Source organism: Schistocerca piceifrons, chromosome 1 (assembly GCF_021461385.2).
Source record: "Schistocerca piceifrons isolate TAMUIC-IGC-003096 chromosome 1, iqSchPice1.1, whole genome shotgun sequence".
In the NCBI taxonomy this organism is placed as follows: Eukaryota; Metazoa; Arthropoda; class Insecta; order Orthoptera; family Acrididae; genus Schistocerca; species Schistocerca piceifrons.
Window position 1 is genome coordinate 840,345,176 of NC_060138.1, and position 18,493 is coordinate 840,363,668.

At 37.7% G+C, this 18,493-nt stretch overlaps 1 protein-coding gene across 2 annotated transcripts in view; it reads left to right on the forward strand.

Moving 5' to 3' along the window:
* Positions 1–18,493, forward strand: part of LOC124715014 (MLX-interacting protein) — a 377,416-nt gene that overhangs the window by 201,707 nt on the left and 157,216 nt on the right. For both annotated transcript variants that reach the window (XM_047243067.1, XM_047243069.1), the window contains 3 exons: positions 660–825; positions 1,878–1,973; positions 14,351–14,518. In XM_047243067.1, coding sequence (XP_047099023.1) covers positions 660–825; positions 1,878–1,973; positions 14,351–14,518 — 430 coding nt within the window. The remainder of the gene's footprint in view (positions 1–659; positions 826–1,877; positions 1,974–14,350; positions 14,519–18,493) is intronic.

The following is an 18,493-nucleotide window of genomic DNA, read 5'->3' on the forward strand; positions in this document are numbered from 1 at the left end:
TTGGCGACAGCCTTTGTCAGTAAAAAACACACACACACACACACACACACACACACACACACACACACACACACAGGGATGCTGGAGTTGGCACTCATACATGCATGAGGTGAGGTGAGGTGTGCTTGCTTGTGTGTGTGTGTGTGTGTGTGTGTGTGTGTGTGTGTGTGTGTGTGTGTCTTTTTACTGATGAAGGCTGTGGCCTAAAGCTGCATGTGTCTTGTAATTGTGCTTGTCTGCAACTTCACAAGTCTTCTTTACAGTAAGTAGCAATCTGTCTTTTTCCTACATTATTGAAGTAAAAGTGTTGAAGATAGTGATTTTACAAACATCTGCTAAAGTATCACGGACACCTCGGAGGTTGAGGCGGTGTGTGTGTGTGTGTGTGTGTGTGTGTGTCACTACCTCCATTTATTCACTTTCAGTTTCCTACATCTACCTATTCACCTATTCATCACATTAGCTTTCATTAGAGGAGGGGAGCATAATCATTCAGGAATTTATTTTAAAATGCTGCATGATGTCAAACGTTTGTTGAATCATAAGTATATTTTGTTTATTGCAGATGGAAATTGTTCTATAAAATTTACACAATACTAATTTTTTTTCTCACTGTTGGAAAAAAAAGAAGAAAGCCTTAATTGTTTCTCATTTTGTAGTTGTCAGAGGCAGATATCTTTGATTGGCAGCCGCACAGCAATGACAGTATGCATTCTGTGGGCTCCATGATGGTGGATGAAGACTATATGGAATTTATGAGTGATACATTGTTCACCACCATTTCTGCAAATCAGCCATATGCCTTTCCAGACCAACGTGAAATTGGTGTGTATCATATCATAGATTTACTTATGAAAAGATTTTACTTTAAACTGCATGAGACCAGAGTGTAACATAACTTTCATTATATCCAGGATATTTTGATTTTTAAATTTGTTCATACCATCTGCACAGTTAAAATTTCCGTGTATTAAACTCAGTGTTTTCAATCAAGTCTATATAGATATCATACATAGCTATTGTTTCCTTTGTTGTTACCTAATATTTGCCATGTGATTTTGTTATTTAAAAAAAGTTTAAAACATTAAGCTGAATTTCAGTAAGTGATATTGTCAAGGATTTTGCGAATACCAAAGCTCAAAAGTAGATGTGTTATTTTTAAAATGGGGTGACCATATTCTTTGGTATTGTATGTGTGATAGTAAATGAAGATTCTGCAAAATGTGCTTTTGTGTAAGCCATAGAACAAAATTAATATCTTAATAAAATTTTTAATACCAATGCTGCATTAACTAGTTAGTCCACCTTCAGTATCAGCTGGAGGTGCCACACTAGTGCTCACACCCCAGTCGATGGGTAGACTTTGACTGTTTTCTAACTGGAACTCACATATTTTATGATGAAAGATTTAAGTTTGGTCCTGGTGTGCCTCTAAGTTTCAATGTGTAATGTGAGTCATTTTAATGCGTGAGGTGGGTCTATTGCATCAATTCACACTCTCTAGAGAGCTTAAGTATCAACAAAGGCATAGGAAATTGTGAATTTAAACATTTCATTAGTTGATAATGCTATGCATATTATTTAAGCATTTGTAAGATTATCTATTGATTTATATTTATTTTCTAGGAGAAGATTAGGAACATAGAAATGTAAGACAATGATCAAAAGATAGATGATGATGATGATGATGATGATGATGACGAATGTGAATAAGTTACGTTAGTGTCGTATTTTTCCATGAATGAAGAAACTTTTACTAAAAAATTATTTTTCTTTCATAAAGTGCTGTTCAGATACCGTGTTTAATAAACCACTCAATTAATGACTTAACATGCTGTGGATTACTGTATGTTAATGTGTGTGCATGCGTCTTACAGCACGTGGAGCTGGTCTTGCAGACTTCATTCAGCCGAGCTTGGTGCAGCTTCAGCCAAATCTGGATGACTTCATGGACACATTTGAGCCTCTTCAAGGTTGCATTTTCTTTCTTTAAATTTGTTTCTACTGTTTTTGTTGAAATTTATTTACCAGGAAGTGTATTATACAATAACTAATAGAAAACCCCTGTCAAAATATATGTTGTATGAATAAAGCACCACAGCTTACATCACACGGAAAATGACTTTTGGAAGATATATGCAAGACATATTTATAAATATGAAACATTATGTTATCAGGGTACTCCTTTTTACATGAAATTCGTTGAGATTATGTCATTGACTCTTTTAAACTGTTTTACTGGGCAGTCCATGTAGATTAGATTAGATTTACTTTCATTCCAATTGATCGGTTGTGAGGAGGTCCTCCAGGATGTAGAACATGTCAGAAAGACAATAATACCCGACAAATATTTACAACTAAAACAAATAAGCTAATTTACCTTCCACAGTTCCCAAGTGGAATGATCGTCCCTCTTTTTATTTTTCTATATGAAAGGATCATTTTACAACACTCATTTACTAAGATTGCGTTAATGCACTGAATTTAAAATTTAAAAAACATGTTTTTATTCATTTATAAGGCAATAAACATATAATAGAACTACTACAATACTTATTTGGAGTAGAAGAAGTTGGCCACCAATAAATCCTTTAGGCTTCTCTTAAACTGAATTTCATTGGTCGTTAAGCTTTTTATGGTTGCTGGCAAGTTTTTGAAAATGTATGTTCCTGAATAATCCTTGTGAAGGTTGTTCTTATTTCTAGTACTGATTCCATGAACTGAGCTGTTGGTTTGAAAAAGTGGTATATTTTTAAGGACAAATTTCATTAAGGAATAAATATATTGGGAAGCAGTAGTTACTATCCCTAGTTCCCTAAACAGGTCTCTGCAGGATGTTCTTCAGTTCACACCACATATAACTCTTATTGTGTGTTTTTGTGCCCAGAAAACTTTAGCTTGGCTTGATGAATTACCCACAAAAAAATCCTATATGACGTTGTGGAGTGAAAGTAAGCATAGTATGTCAGCTTTTTCATTTTTATATCCCCTGTCTGACAGAATTTGCATTGCAAATAGATATTTGTTTAGATGCATCAACAGTTTTGTGGTGTGCTCCTCCCAGTTGAATTTATTATCAAGCTGTAACCTGTAATCCCAAGAATTTGACGTTGTCCACTTCTTCTATCTGCTTTTCATCATATGTTAGGCATATACTCTTGGAACACCCCTTACAAGTTCTGAACTGCATGTAGTGTGTTTTTTCAAAGTTTAGTGACAACGAATTGGCTATGAACCAGTGATTAATCTCCACAAGTATTTTATTAGCCGATCTTTTTAAGACTACACTTGATTTGCTATTACTTGAAATGTTTGTACCATTGGCAAACAAAACAAATTTAGCATCTGGTAGTGTTACTTATGAAAGGTCATTGATATACACAAGAAAAAGTAAGGGCCCTAAGATGGAACTTTGTGGAACCCACATGTAATTAGTTCCCAGTTGGATGATGCCTGATAGCTTAATACATGTCCCTTTCCTAATAACACCCTTTGTTTCCTGCCAGAGGTATAAGAGTTGAACCATTTTGCAGCATTTCCTGTTACACCATAATATTCGAATTTACTTAAAAGGATATTGTGATTTGCACAGTCAAATGCCTTTGATAGGTCATGAAATGTACCAGTTGCCTGCAATTTTTTGTCTAATGAATTAGTACATTTTCACTGTAAGTGTAGATAGCCTTCTCAGTATGAGAACCCTTTAGAAATCTGAACTGCGACTTTGACAGTATGTTATTTGTGATAAGATGGTTATAAAGCCGATTCTACATTACCTTTTCTAAAATTTTGAAAATGCTGGCAAAGGTGAAATTGGATGGAAATTTGATGCTATTTCTTTATCTCCCCTCTTAAACAGTGGCTTAACTTCAGTATATTTCAACCATTCAGGAAAAATTCCACTGATAAATGACTGGTTAGACAGATCGCTTAATAGATTACTTAACCAAGAATCACATTCTTTAATTAACTTTCTTGATATTTCATCATACCCACAAGATGTTTTTGATTTTAAAGATTTTACGATGGACATCACTTCTGCTGGGGTAGTGAGGGTCAAATTCATATTATGGAAGTTACTTGAAACGTCTGGTCTGAGGTATCCCATGGCGGCATCTACAGAACCTGACCGCATCTTTCTGGTAACAGTTATAAAATGTGTGTAAAAAGTTCTGCAACACTATACACATCTGTCACCCATGTATCATTTACTCTTAATGCAATTGAGCCCCTCTTCATGTCTGGTTCGATCGGTCTCCTCCTTCACTATATCCCATATTGTCTTTATTTTGTTATCTGATATGACTATCTTTTCCTTGTAATATATTTGCTTTATATTTTGCAGTATTTATTGTAATGTGCTATAGTATCAACGTCAGCATTGTTTCGGATTGACATTTCTCTTTTTGTTTTACAAGATATTTCTGCTCCTTGAGTAATCCATGGCTTCTTTGTAGATTTTGCTCTAACCTTGCTTAGTTTTGGGGGAAAACGTACATACATTAATCCTTGTTCCATAGATCATGAATACGACATTTCATAATGATATGTAACATATCAGTTTAACATAAGTTTCTTTACGCAAAATAATTTTTTTTTATGTTACTACTTCATATCTAAGAAGTCATCTATTGAGTAGGAGTTGTCATTCAGAAATTTGCTTTTAAATGTCGGTTGGCTATCTGTCAGACTTTTAATACTATTTGGAAAATGACCAAAGACTTTTGTGGAAACATAATTCACCCCTTTCTGTGCCAAAGTGAGATTTAATCCAGAATAGTGAATATCATCCTTTCTTGTAGTGTTATAGCTATGCACTTTGGTGTTATCTTTGAACTGTGATGGGTTATTAATGACAAATTTCATATGTGAATATATGTATTGCAGAGGTACTGTGAATATCTCAAATTCTTTAAATAAATGTTTGCAAGGTAATCTTGGGTGGGCTCCAGCTATTATTCTGATTACACGCTTTTGTGCAGTGAATACTTTCTCTCTTAATGATGAATTGCCCCAAAATATATGCCATTCGAAAGCAGTGAATGAAAATAGGCATAGTAGGCAAATTTACTGATATGTTTATCACCAAAATATGCAATAACCCTAATAGCATAAATAGCTGAACCTAACCATTTCAGCAGATCATCGATGTGTTTCTTCCAATTCAATTCCTCTCACCCAGAAATTTTGAATATTCTTCGTTAGCAACAGACTTCTGTTCATAGTCTGTATTTATCAATGGTGTTATGCCATTTACTGTACAGAATTGTATAAACTGTGTTTTCTCAAAATTTGGTGAGAATCCATTTGCAGAGAACCACTTAATAATTTTCTGATAGACATTATTTGCAATTTCCTCAGCTGATTCTAGCTTTTTGGGTGTGATTACTATACTTGTATCATCAGCAAACAGAACTAGCTTTGCATCTTCATGAACATAGAGTGGCAAGTTGTTAATATATATATTAAGAACAATAAGGGACCCAAGACTGAACCCTGTGGGACACCATTGTTGATACCTCCCCAGTTAGAGGACTCTGCTGGTTTTTGCAGACTATCTGTACTGTTAATTTCAATCTTCTGCATTCTTCCAGTTAAGTATGAATTAAACCATTTGTGCACTGTCACATTCATACCACATTACTTAAGCTTATCTAGAAGAATTTCATAATTCACACAATTAAAAGCCTTTGAGAGATCACAAAATATCCCAATGGGTGATGTTTGGTTATTCAGTACATTTAATCTTTGATCAGTGAAAGCATATATAGCATTCCCTGTTGAAAAGCCTTTCTGGAAACCAAATTGACATTTTGTTAGTACTTCATTTTTACAAATATGTGAGGCTACTCTCGGATACATTACTTTTTCAAGAATTTTGGATAAAGCAGTCAGACGTGAGTTTGGGCGGTAGTTGGTAGCATCAGATCAATCCCTTTTTTCATACAATGGTTTATCAATAGCGTATTTCAGTCTATCTGGAAAAATGCCCTGTTTCAGTGAGCTACTACATACGTGGCTGAGAATCCTACTTATTTGTTGGGAAAAAGCTTTTAGTACTCTGTTGGAAATGCCATCAATTCCATATGAGCTGTTACTTTTGAGTGATTTTATTATTTTCCCAATTTCAGTAGGAGAGGTGGGTTGAATTTCAATTTTATCAAATTGCATAGGTACTGCCTCTTCCATATACTGCCGTGCATTTTCCAATGAATAGCTAGGTTTTATTTCCTCCACAACACTTAAAAGTGATTATTAAAATGTTCCTGTGCTCTCGGTTGCCCTATTTCCCTTTTAACAATGTTCCAAATTATTTTAATTTTACTATCAGATGTGCTAATCTCACACATAATGCACCTACTTCTGGACTTTTTAATAACTTTTCTTAATACAGTGCAGTAGTTTTTATAGTGTTTCACTGTTTCTGGATCATTATTCCTCCTAACTATAAGATACATTTCCCTTTTATGATCACAGGATATTTTTATCCCTTTAGTAAGCCATGGCTTTTTACATGGTTTCTAACAATTATATTTCACTGTTTTCGGAGGGAAACTGTTTTCAAATATACTCACAAAGGTATCATGAAATAGGTTAAATTTTAAATTAGCATCATGTTCCCTGTACACCTCATCCCAGTCTGTTTCAAGCTATACCTAAAATTTTGAATTGTTAAATTGTTAATCGAACGCACTATGTTGGAGGACTGTTTTCCATTACTGTATGGAGCTATATCATATACTGTAACTAGCAGTGCATCATGATCAGACACACCATTCTTAACAGGAAAAGTTTTTATTTGATTAAATTTATCTTGGTCTATGGAAACATTATTTATCAGTGTGCTGCTTTCCTGTACCACCCGTGTAGGGAAATCAATAACTGATGCCAGGTTGAAAGAACAAAGTAATACTTCAAAGTCAAGCTTTCTATCGGACTCTTTCAGAAAATCTACTTTGAAATCCCCGCAAACAATAATTTGCTTTCCTCTGTCTGACAAATAGCACAAAAAAGAATCCAAGATTTTCAAAAATAGTTGAAAATTTCCCAATGGGGATCTATCCATGGCTACAATTATAAAAGTGCCATTATTTAGTTTAAGCTCACATGCACATGCTTCTATATATTGCTCTATGCAAAATTTTTTAGTTTCCAAATTTTTCGCTCTGTGACATTTTAACATGTATGGCAACTCCTCTCTGCGTAGTGTCTCTGCTTACATGTGCTGAAAGCTTATATCCACCTACATTTAGCATTTTCATACCTGTGACTATATGATGTTGAGACAGGCATAGTACATCTATTCTATCCTCAGTTTCTAAATTTTCTAAACAAACAAGAAGCTCATCTACTTCATTTTTTAATCCCCTGGTATTCTGATGCAGTGTATTAACATTATTTTTCACTGTGCTTTTATATGCATCTTGTGACATACTAACGTTATTTTTCACTGTACTGTTATGAGAATCTTGTGATATTTTCACATCTCTAGTACCTGTCTGCCTAAACTTCTTATTAAGCTTAATTTCAATCAGTGTAGGATGATAGGACACTGATCTTAGCCTAAAAAAGTACTCCCATGAGTTTCAGTGCCCACCTTAAAGATTTTGCTATCATTCCAGCCAGTTTATGCTTCCCTTTCCTTTTGAGATGCAGGGCACGTCTCGCAAAGTCCAATCTACCAACTCCATCAACAGGAACCAAACCTACGCCTGACAAAGTAGCCACCCGAAACAGCTGATCTAGCTCCATATTGACCCTCCTGACAAAGCTGTTCAATTCGGGCCGATCATACCACATGAAAGCAGGAACCAAGCCAACATTTGTATGGTTCATTGCTGATGCTATTTTTACCAGATCACACTCAATATTGTAGCCCTGATCCCTATCAATACTGTTGCCCACTCCACCCCCTACCACAACACGCTCCTGCTTTGTAAAACTCTTACACAAGGATTCTACATCCTCTATCACTTGGCTAAGATGTGCATTGGGCTTGAAAATACCTGTAACCTCTAATTTTTCCTGCAAGGTCTGGCCCACACCTGTTCCATGGCTACTACCTAACAACAGAACTTTCCTCCTACTTTCTACTTTTTTTTGCAACTGTTGGTTTCCTAGTGAAAGTCTATTGAGTGATGACTACACTTACATCTACTTCAGCTTCTTCCGTAGTTGACTGAGGTAGCAAGGCAAATATGTTGTTTGTGCCAATGATGAAACTGTGAGATACTGTTCTCTTTCTGTGTACCCTGTTCCTGGCCACCACTTCTCACCTGTCTTCACCCCCCCCCCCCCCCCCCCCTTAACCTCATCAGTTCCTCCCTAGCAATATCCAGTTCAGCCTGAAGGGCTCTAATCTTCCCTTCCTGTTCTGTTATTTTCCTATCCCTTGAACATAATCTGCAATACCCTGGAAGAGACCCATTTACTTCTCCAATTCCCATGCCACTACATTCACCTCAATGTAACCATCTGCCACAACTGCTGCTGCACAGAACCCCAGAACTGACTTTCCTATGGCAGCTCAAACACTTCTCACTCACCATATAGCGGAGATGGTGAGCCGCGATAGGCACAACAAAAAGCTTCAAACAATTCTAGCTCTCAGCCATTAAGGCCTTTGTCAGCAATACACACACACACACACACACACACACACACACACACACACACACACACAAATGCAACTTGCACACATGTCTGCAGTCTCAGACAACTGAAACCACACTGTGAGCAGCAGCACCAGTGCATAATGGTAGTGGCAACTGGGTGGGGGTAAGGAGGAGGCTGGGACAGGCAGGGGGAGGGATAGTATGGTGGGGGTGGCAGACAGTGAAGTGCTGCAAGGGCAGGAGAGATAGTGGAGAGTGGGGGGTGGGATAAGTAGTGGAAAGGAGAGAAATAAAAAGACATTAGAAGACTGGGTGTGGCAGTGAAATGACGAACTGTGTAGTGCAGGAATGGGAACAGGGAGGGGGCTGGATGGGTGAGGACAGTGACTAACAATGGTTGAGGCCAGGAGGGTTATGGGAACGTAGGATGTATTGCAGGGAAAGTTCCCACCGGTGCAATTCAGAAAGCTGGTGTTGGTGGGAAGGATCCATATGGCACAGGCTGTGAAGCAGTCATTGAGATGGGGGTATCATGTTTGGCAACGTGTTCAGCAACAGTGTGGGCCACAGTTTGTCGATGGCCATTCATGTGGACAGCCAGCTTGTTGGTTGTTGTACCTACATAAAATGCAGCACAGTGGTTGCAGCTTAGCTTGTAAATCACATGACTGGTTTCACAGTTAGCCTTGCCTTTGATGGGATAGGTGATGTCAGTGACCGGACTGGAGTAGGTGGTGGTAGGAGGATGTGTGGGACAGGTCTTGCATCTAGGTCTATTACAGGGGTATGAACCACGAGGCAAAGGATTGGGAGCAGGGGTTGTGGAAGGATGGACGAGTATATTGTGTAGGTTCGGTGGACGGCGGAGTACCACTGTAGGAAGGGTGGGAAGGATAGTGGGCAGGACATTTCTCATTTCAGGGCATGATGAGAGGTAATCGAAACCCTGGTAGAGAATGTAATTCAGTTCCTCCAGTCCCGGATGGTACTATGTTATGCTTCTCGTTCATGTTGTTTACAATATTATTAAAAAATTTATCTAGGCAATAACAGTAATATACTATTAACTACAGATCACAAGAGTCACTAAAGTTATGTGAAACAGTAATATGTGTATACTATTATACATACAGTAATGTACTGCAGCTAAACTAACATTAAAAATCAAAACTTTTATACCCAAAAAATTAGGCTTAAGATTGTGTATGCGCAATACGTACTTAAAGTGTTTTGAAAGGAAATAAAGGAAGGAACTTAAAACCTTTAATTCCTCGATTAGATATGGCACTACTAAATGTATGTATAATGAAAATAACCTTAATACTTAAAGAAATGTCTTAAATTTGTATGTAGACCTATGTCCAAAGTACACGGAAACCAGCCCTTAGGTTTTTTTAAATACATAAAAAACCTTCAATTGATAATGTAAAACAGAATCTAATTAACTTCGTTATGGTGTAATATTAACTTCATTGACAGTTATGGTAGAATTAATTACCTATCCTCACGAGCTTAATATTCAAGCTTGTGTGATCTGCACTAGTGCTGCCAACGGTGTTCAAATAAGGTAAGCACTTTATTAGCAAAAGTTTTATATTTTTCCTTCATGCCATGAGCACTCTAGTGAATGTCTCTGAGGAGTGTCCTAAAATAATCCATTTTTGTCTTATTGATTACCCTCTTTAGTTCAGATTTAAGAGATTTTATATCCTGTTCAGTATTAACATTTAACAGAAGGAACTGCATGTCATGGTCTGAGAGGCCATGGACTATTTGTTTTGTAATATAATTTTGTTCTTTGGACTTTTCTATAAAAATATTATCAATGGCTGTTTGTGAGCAATTGGCTACCGTAGTTGGGAACTTTACAGTGGGAATTAAGTTGAATGATAGTGTTACTAACTCAGATAAGTTCTTATTGGGAGAGTCTTTAAGGAAATCTACATTGAAGTCACCAGCAACCACTATTTCTTTGTTTTTGGTTGTTAAATGGGCCAAGGTCGTCTCTTACAGAATCACAATGTCATAGGTGAACCTCAAGGTTTTTATTTCTTCTCCGTGGATTTTAATACCTACTCCAAATTTTTCTTTTGTTTCCTTCACTGCTTGCTCAATAACACTGGGGATGGGCTACAACCCTGTCTCACTCCCTTCCCAACCACTGCTTCCCTTTCATGTCCCTCAACTCATATAACTGCCATCTGGCTTCTGTACAAAATGTAAATATCCTTTCGCTCCCTGTATTTTACCCGTGCCACCTTCAGAATTTGAAAGAGAGTATTCCAGTCAACATTGTCAAAAGCTTTCTCTAAGTCTATAAATGCTAGAAACGTAGGTTTGCCTTTCCTTAATCTAGCTTCTAAGATAAGTCGTAGGGTCAGTGTTTCTATCGAATCCTAACTGATCTTCCCCAAGATCAGCTTCTACTAGTTTTTCCATTCGTGTGTAAAGAATTCGCGTTAGTATTTTGCAGCCGTTAACTGATAGTTCGGTAATTTTCATATCTGCCAACACCTCTTTCTTTCTTTCTTTCTTTTTTTTTTTTTTTTTTTTTTGAATTATTATATTCTTCTTGAAGTCTGAGGGTATTTCGCCTGTCTCATACATCTTGCTCACCGGATGGTAGAGTTTTGTCAGGACTGGCTCTCCCAAGGGTGTCAGTAGTTCTAATGGAATGTTGTCTACTCCCGGGGCCTTGTTTCGACTCGGGTCTTTCAGTGCTCTGTCAAACTCTTCACGCAGTATCATATCTCCCATTTCATCTTCATCTACATCCTCTTCCATTTCCATACTATTGACCTCTAGCACATCGCCCTTGTATAGACCCTCTATATACTCCATCCACTCTTCTGCTTTTCCTTCATTGTTTAACTGGATTTCCATCTGAGCTCTTGATATTCATACAAGTGGTTCTCTTTTCTCCAAAGAGCTCTTTAATTTTCCTGTAGGCAGTATCTATCTTATCCCTCATGAGATAAGCCTCTACATCCTTACATTTGTCCCCTAGCCGTTTTGCGCTTCCTGTCGATCTCACTTTTGAGATGTTTGTATTCCTTTTTGCCTGCTTCATTTACTGCATTTTTATATTTTCTCCTTTCATCAATCAAATTCAATATTTCTTCTGTTACCCAAGGATTTCTACTAGCCCTCGTCTTTTTACCTACTTGATCCTCTGCTGCCTTCACTACTTCACTCCTGAGAGCCACCCATTCTTCTTCTACTGTATTTCTTTCCCCCATTCCTGTCAATTGTTCCCTTATGCTCTCCCTGAAACTCTGTACAGCCTCTGGTTTAGTCAGTTTATCCAGGTCCCATCTCCTTAAATTCCCACCTTCTTGCAGTTTCTTCAGTTTTAATCTACAGTTCATAACCAATAGATTGTGGTCAGAGTCCACATCTGCCCCTGGAAATGTCTTACAAATTAAAACCTGGTTCCTAAATCTCTGTCTTGCCATTATGTAATCTATCTGAAACCTGTCAGTATCTCCAGGCTTTTTCCATGTATACAACCTTCTTTTATGGTTCTTGAACCAAGTGTTAGCTATGATTAAGTTGTGCTCTGTGCAAAATTCTACCAGGCGGCTTCCTCTTTCATTTCTTACCCCCAATCCATATTCACCTACTACGTTTCCTTCTCTCCCTTTTCCTACTACCGAATTCGTCACCCCTGATTATTAAATTTTTGTCTCCCTTCGCTATCTGAATAATTTATTTTATTTGATCATACATTTATTCAATTTCTTCGTCATCTGCAGAGCTAGTTGGCATATAAACTTGTACTACTGTAGTAGTGTGGTCGTGTCTATCTTGGTCACAATAATGCGTTCGCTATGCTGTTTGTAGTAGCTTACCTGCACTCCTATTTTTTTATTCATTATTAAACCTACTCCTGCATTACCCCTATTTCATTTTGTATTTATAACCCTGTATTTGTCTGACCAAAAGTCTTGTTCCTCCTGCCACCAAACTTCACTAATTCCCACTATATCTAATTTTAACCTATCCATTTCCCTTTTTAAATTTTCCAACCTATCTGCCCGATTAAGGGATCTGACATTCCATGCTCCGATCTGTAGAATGCCAGTTTTCTTTCTCCTGATAACGATGTCCTCTTGAGTAGTCCCTGCCGGGGGATTCGAACAGGGGACTATTTTACTTCCAGAATATTTTACGCAAGAGGATGATCTTTTCATGTTTTATGCTATATTACATAAAGTGAAATGAAATATTTCATGGTATGCTTAAAAAGCACACTAATACGCCTATTTACCAAGTAATCAGTACTAAACTAAATGTTGTTATAATCTAAAATAACTTATCTTTATGACTTGCGCTGGTCGCATGGCTTCAGGGCAATAGATTATTAGTTTGTTAAAATGTAGTGTGGAACTGAGGGGCTTAAACAATTCAACCCTAACTTCTAGTAGGCTTAGGCTGCCTTTAATTGAGCCCTGGAAAGAGGAATACCATGCCTTTTATTCTGCCACAAGTTGCCCAGCTGGTATTCTTCCACAGTACCAAGTCGGCAGAAAATTCTTAAATTCCTTGCAACTGTTCCACTCCCAGCCCCATGGCTCATACGCCTCTACTATGGGAGCTTTATTTCATATGAACATGTCTCATAGCCAGGTATGAAAGTGTGTTCGCAACACGAGCCCTCCACAGATACTCCCATTTCTTTGGCATAATCCAGTGATGAATATTATATGATAACAAAGACCAGGTATTTTTCACAATTTGATCTGCAGTATCGTATTCTATAGCCATTCTCCAGAGACACACTTCCACATGGCGTACATCAACTGGCATCTATCTTAGGCACCTGCTCGATGTGTGGTAGAGAGGGGGAAGGACACCTTTCATATTGCCAAGCCTTACAGAGAGTCGCTGCAGATAATTATTAATATAGTTGTATCATTGCCGAAGTATTGCTGCAGCAGAGTCAGGAGAATTGTACCTATAGCCATCCTGTGTGCCTCACATCAAGGCACCAGCAATTATACTGAATGTCATTGGCTGGCAGCAGTTCGTGGAGGTGAATACCGAGAATAGTTCTAAACTGGGACATTTGATGTGGGACTCGTTATAATAAATCAGTAATAAAAACTACAACCTTTTTCACAATAATTCTGGTGTACTCATTTATAAGCAGCATCATGGCAGAGTTCATTCAACATTTTGCGTGTACTGTACACAGTTTAGTCCAAGTATGGAATGGGAGTGAATTTAATCCCTTTTTCTGCTTGCCTGTTCTGTATGCAAAATGACCTGCCTTCAGTTTGGTTTTAAGAGCTCCCTTGCCTTGCTGGTCCACCTCCCCCACTACTGTTCTATACATCTATGTTACTCACGTCCTCAACCTATTCCACCAAATACACCAACTTATTTCTAAGTCATTATTTTTCATTCCTTCTGGCACAAATTCTTACAAATGTCATAAACGGGAAGCTTGATAAAAAATCTGGCGTCAGAATGTAACACTCAGAATCATGTCTTATCAGTATCTACAAGATGGTTTGCTGTACAGTGGGGTGAATTGGTAAATTAATGCCGAAGAAAAGTGTGGACATTGGAACTAAGGACATAATATGTCATCTTTATATTATTAAGTGGAAAAGTGGAAATTAGCTAATGTTATCAATGTTTCTTTCGAATACCATCTCTTTCATATCTCAAGTATCTATTTTCGTGAAATGTGCATTTTTTTTTAATAGTCGCACTTCCTTCTGCTGCAGAGCTGCTGTCTTATTCTAAACTGCCAGCTGTGCCTGAGGAGAGTACTACATCCACAGTGTTCGATTCTGCAAGCAACTCAAGTGGAGTGGATGTTTTGGCAGATCCTCTTGCTGGTATTCCCACTGCCACTTACAGCTCTCAGCAGCAGGATCCAGTGTTCACCCAAGGTTTGTCCACAATTGTATTGTTATAAACATAAGTTGAGGTCATCAAAAGGTACATCACATTAAATAGTGTATTCTGAGCTTTGAGAATTGAAATATTTTTATAAAGGGTGAAAGTGCTGAAGGGTACATTAAATCTCTCGATGTAGACCCAGAGGAATAGTTTAGCAGCTGTACAAAAAACACCTGCCGATATTAGTGAAGTAGGCAACAAATTATATTAATTTGGTAAAGAGACAACAGGGCAGAAATTGTCACTTTTAGTGTGCCAGGAGCAGCAACTGAAATTAGTAATGGAACTCATTAATTTCAGCAAGCTGCCACCGCAGCAGTTCATAATGGTGTGGTTTGCAGTTTGATTGCTCCTTGACTATCCAGATATTGACGTGTTGATCTTTCATGTATCACAGAAGTATGCATCTGTACTCTTGACCACCACTGGTGACTATTCGATCTTATCAAATATTCCCAGGTATTCTGCTTTGAATGAATTCCATGTAAAAATGTCATTAAATCATATGTGTAAAAATTAAGAGGAGTGTGATGTGCACAGAAAGGAAATGGTTGAGGGTTGACAAGCAGAGCTGAGAGTGAGAGAAGATAAAAAATAAAAATAAAAAAATTACAATGTGAAACAAGATGAGCAGTATACCAGTATAGAGTTTCAGTGTCTTAGTACTCGTGGAAAGCACAAATAAATAAATTCAGTACATAGTTCTATGGAAGATATAACTTGCTCACAGTGGTGTACAACTGTTGATTGTTGAAAAATACAGGCACTTTGGTTTCTGTCATGAGTCATGAGTTCAGAGACGATGCCACCAGAGATTTCAGAGTTACTAAAAAAGGGTTAGCTTGTATGTGTAAGTCATGTCCAGTGCTCTGTATTTATATGGTATTCACATTTTCTCTGTCATTTAATGGTCACAGACTCTCTCCCCCTACGTCTGTCAACATGCCACATTTCTGCATCTACACTCTGCTATCCACCTTACATTGTTGCAGCCTCTGTTCAACTCTTTTAGGAATATGGGAGGAACAGATGTTAGTGAGCCTCGATTAAATCTCTCCAAGCTGCACAATGGTTTCTTCCAGTGGCAGATGTGTCACAGGAATGAGATGAGCACTTAGTAAATGAACTCATGATGAAACGTGCAGCTTTTCTTTGAAACACTCATTTTTAATCATATGTGGTAACAGTCCTCTTATGATGAGCTGTTCCTAAGAATCAGTTGAACAAGAGTGTCATAAAAATGTAGTCACAACAGAGTGTACTAACAAAAACAATATTTCTCATCACAGAACTACATATATTGAGAAATAGCAACAAGTCAGAGATATTCCTCCAAAGAATAAACAGATAGACTCTCATCCTCCCCACCCTGATCAACCTCTTAGAGGTCCGGCGGCACAGGACAACTGATGGTGTGACCTTCTGCTGTGCAGAGGATTATTGTTCTTATCCTGCTCATCTCTCCCTGGTAGTGCTCTCTCTGTTCTGGCCTTCTTCCAGACCTGTCGTGGGCGCATTTCCCCTTGTACTAGAACGTTGTCTCCAGGGCAGAATTTTGAGTCATCGTAGTGGACATTTAAATTCATGGAACTTCTTCAGTTCCACAGATGTTCTTTCATCCAACATTTCCAAAAGCTGTCAGAGAGTTGCTGCCTCAGCCAAAATTCTTTTGCTAAGTTCGTTTTTGATGTAGGAATTGTCAAGAGTTCTCTCCACTCAGTAAATGGGAAGGGGTCAGTGCATCTGCATCGTCTCCTTGTGTGACAGCCCTAGAGTTAACTGTAGCTTTAGTACTAATGAGGGTGGTGTTCAGTAATTCATCACTGAGCCTTCCTCAGGCAACCACTTATAGATCCTGCCATCTTTCCCACCACGCTGCGCATGAGGCAATGAATTTCCATGTAATACCATGGTTGGCAAGAAAGTGGCAAGTTTTTGTGGTGGCCTTCCAATGCTGTGCTTGTTCCAAATTTGCAAAATTTAATGTTTTCACATCCTTTGTGTGAGTCGTATGGGCTTGTCCATGTCTTCCAGTGAATCACTGGAGTGACTCGAGAAACTTATCTGTTGACAAGTGTGTACAGAGGTTGAGGTGCACTGCTTGTGCAGTAGCTCATATGATAGAGCAATATGTGACTTGCGCATTTCTCTTCTGATTTTAGTGAATAATTGTCCAGCAAAGTATATCCCTGTTACAGCTAATGGTTTAGCAGGCAAAACTTGTTCAAATGACAGTGGTGCTTCAATCTGTTGCACTCACAGTTACTCCGGGATCTGAAATGACAACCAAAAGTGTAGCACTCTTTTGATTGCCTAATGAGCTCTGATTATCCAAAATTCAATTTGGAGTTTGGACCATAAAGAATGAGCACCAAAGTGATGAAAGGAAAAAGTGTGTCTCTCAAATAACAAATTGCTTGAAATGGTGGAAACTGTCAAGAAGCACTGGACCAGACTGCCTTTGTTTTATTTCTTTGTTTGTTTATGAATATACTATTTGCCAGTTTTTTTGCTGCCAGTATCACTTACAGCACTTAACATAAGTTACAAAATTAGGGTTTATATTTACTTTGAGCTCATTGTGCAGCTGTTTTTTTTCTGGCACTTGAAATTTTCATACCTGGTGTAATCCAATTTTGTTTATTCCTGACTCTCTTTTGATAGGATTTTGGGGGAAATGTTTCATTGAATACCCCCAAAAAACAATTTGGAAATTTATCAAAATTTTTATTGCTTGAATTACAGTGGTCTAAAGGCCAGCTTATAACCTTTCACATATCACAAAACAACTCCCTAAATTTTTCTTTGCTAAAATTCCTTCTTATATAAGATTCAGATTTTAGTTTCTCTGCTTTGGGGAACTCTAGAAACAAAGCTGAGTGATCAGATATCCCCAGATCCTTGTATCATCAAACCGATAATTTGTAACGATATTATCTATGCAGGTTGCTCATAGTAAAGTTTAACATGAAGCCAGATTTTTGGATTAAATCATGAAATTTTTCAATGTCACTGCTTTCAATTAATGTATTTAAGTTGAAGTCCCCTGCAGTCACAATTTATTTATTTAAGTTTATCTAAGTGATATTGAAATTTTTCTAAGAACAATTTACTAGCAGAACTCCCACTAATTCTGTAAATTGATATTATCACAGTATTTAAATCACACAGCTCTACACAACAGCTTTCAAAAATACATTCTTCATTTAGATAACTAAAATCTTCTTTCACTTTAAAGTTTAAGGAGGAATGCAGTAAGATACAGGAGCCCCCACGAGATTTGTTTTTTCTACAAAAGCTGCTGGCAAGTTTGAAATTACTAATTTTATTTAGAACGTCTACACATTCTTGCATTATCCATCATTTGAAGATATCCTGTTTTCTTCTGGATAATTATGAACCAGAAGAATGTGATGAAGTCTTTGTCTTCTTCATGCAAGAGCAATCGAAAGAATGCCTGTGTGATGTCCATGACAATAGCAATGGAATGTAGTCTGAATCACAGTAAAATTCCTAAGGTCTCAAGTAGTAGATTCGGTGCTGCCTCAAGCATCTCGTTCAGAGGAGAGGCATTGCTTTTGTGAGATGATACATCAAAGACTATCCTCCTCTTGGTCTTCCCACATTTCTCTATCTTCATTGCATAATGAGGGAGATAAAACAGTGCCTTCTCTGAGAGTTAAGTGATACAGTTGCCTAAAGGCTTCTTGATGTTGAAATCTTGTCCTCAGGTGGTTGACTCATTTCTCTGAAGTCAGTCTGCAGTTGGGAGGGTTTAGTCCTGTCTTTGGGAAGTGAAACCACTGCTTGTTGATCCATTCTACAGAAAGATGCTCTGAACTCCTCAAGAAGTCTCCTGTCCTCGTTGCTCATGGATCGATCTTGATTGGCAGTAATTCTTATAGTCTCCAAGTCTCAAAAGCATTTGAAGTCATTATCCGAGGGCAGAGTAGACCAGTCAGAAT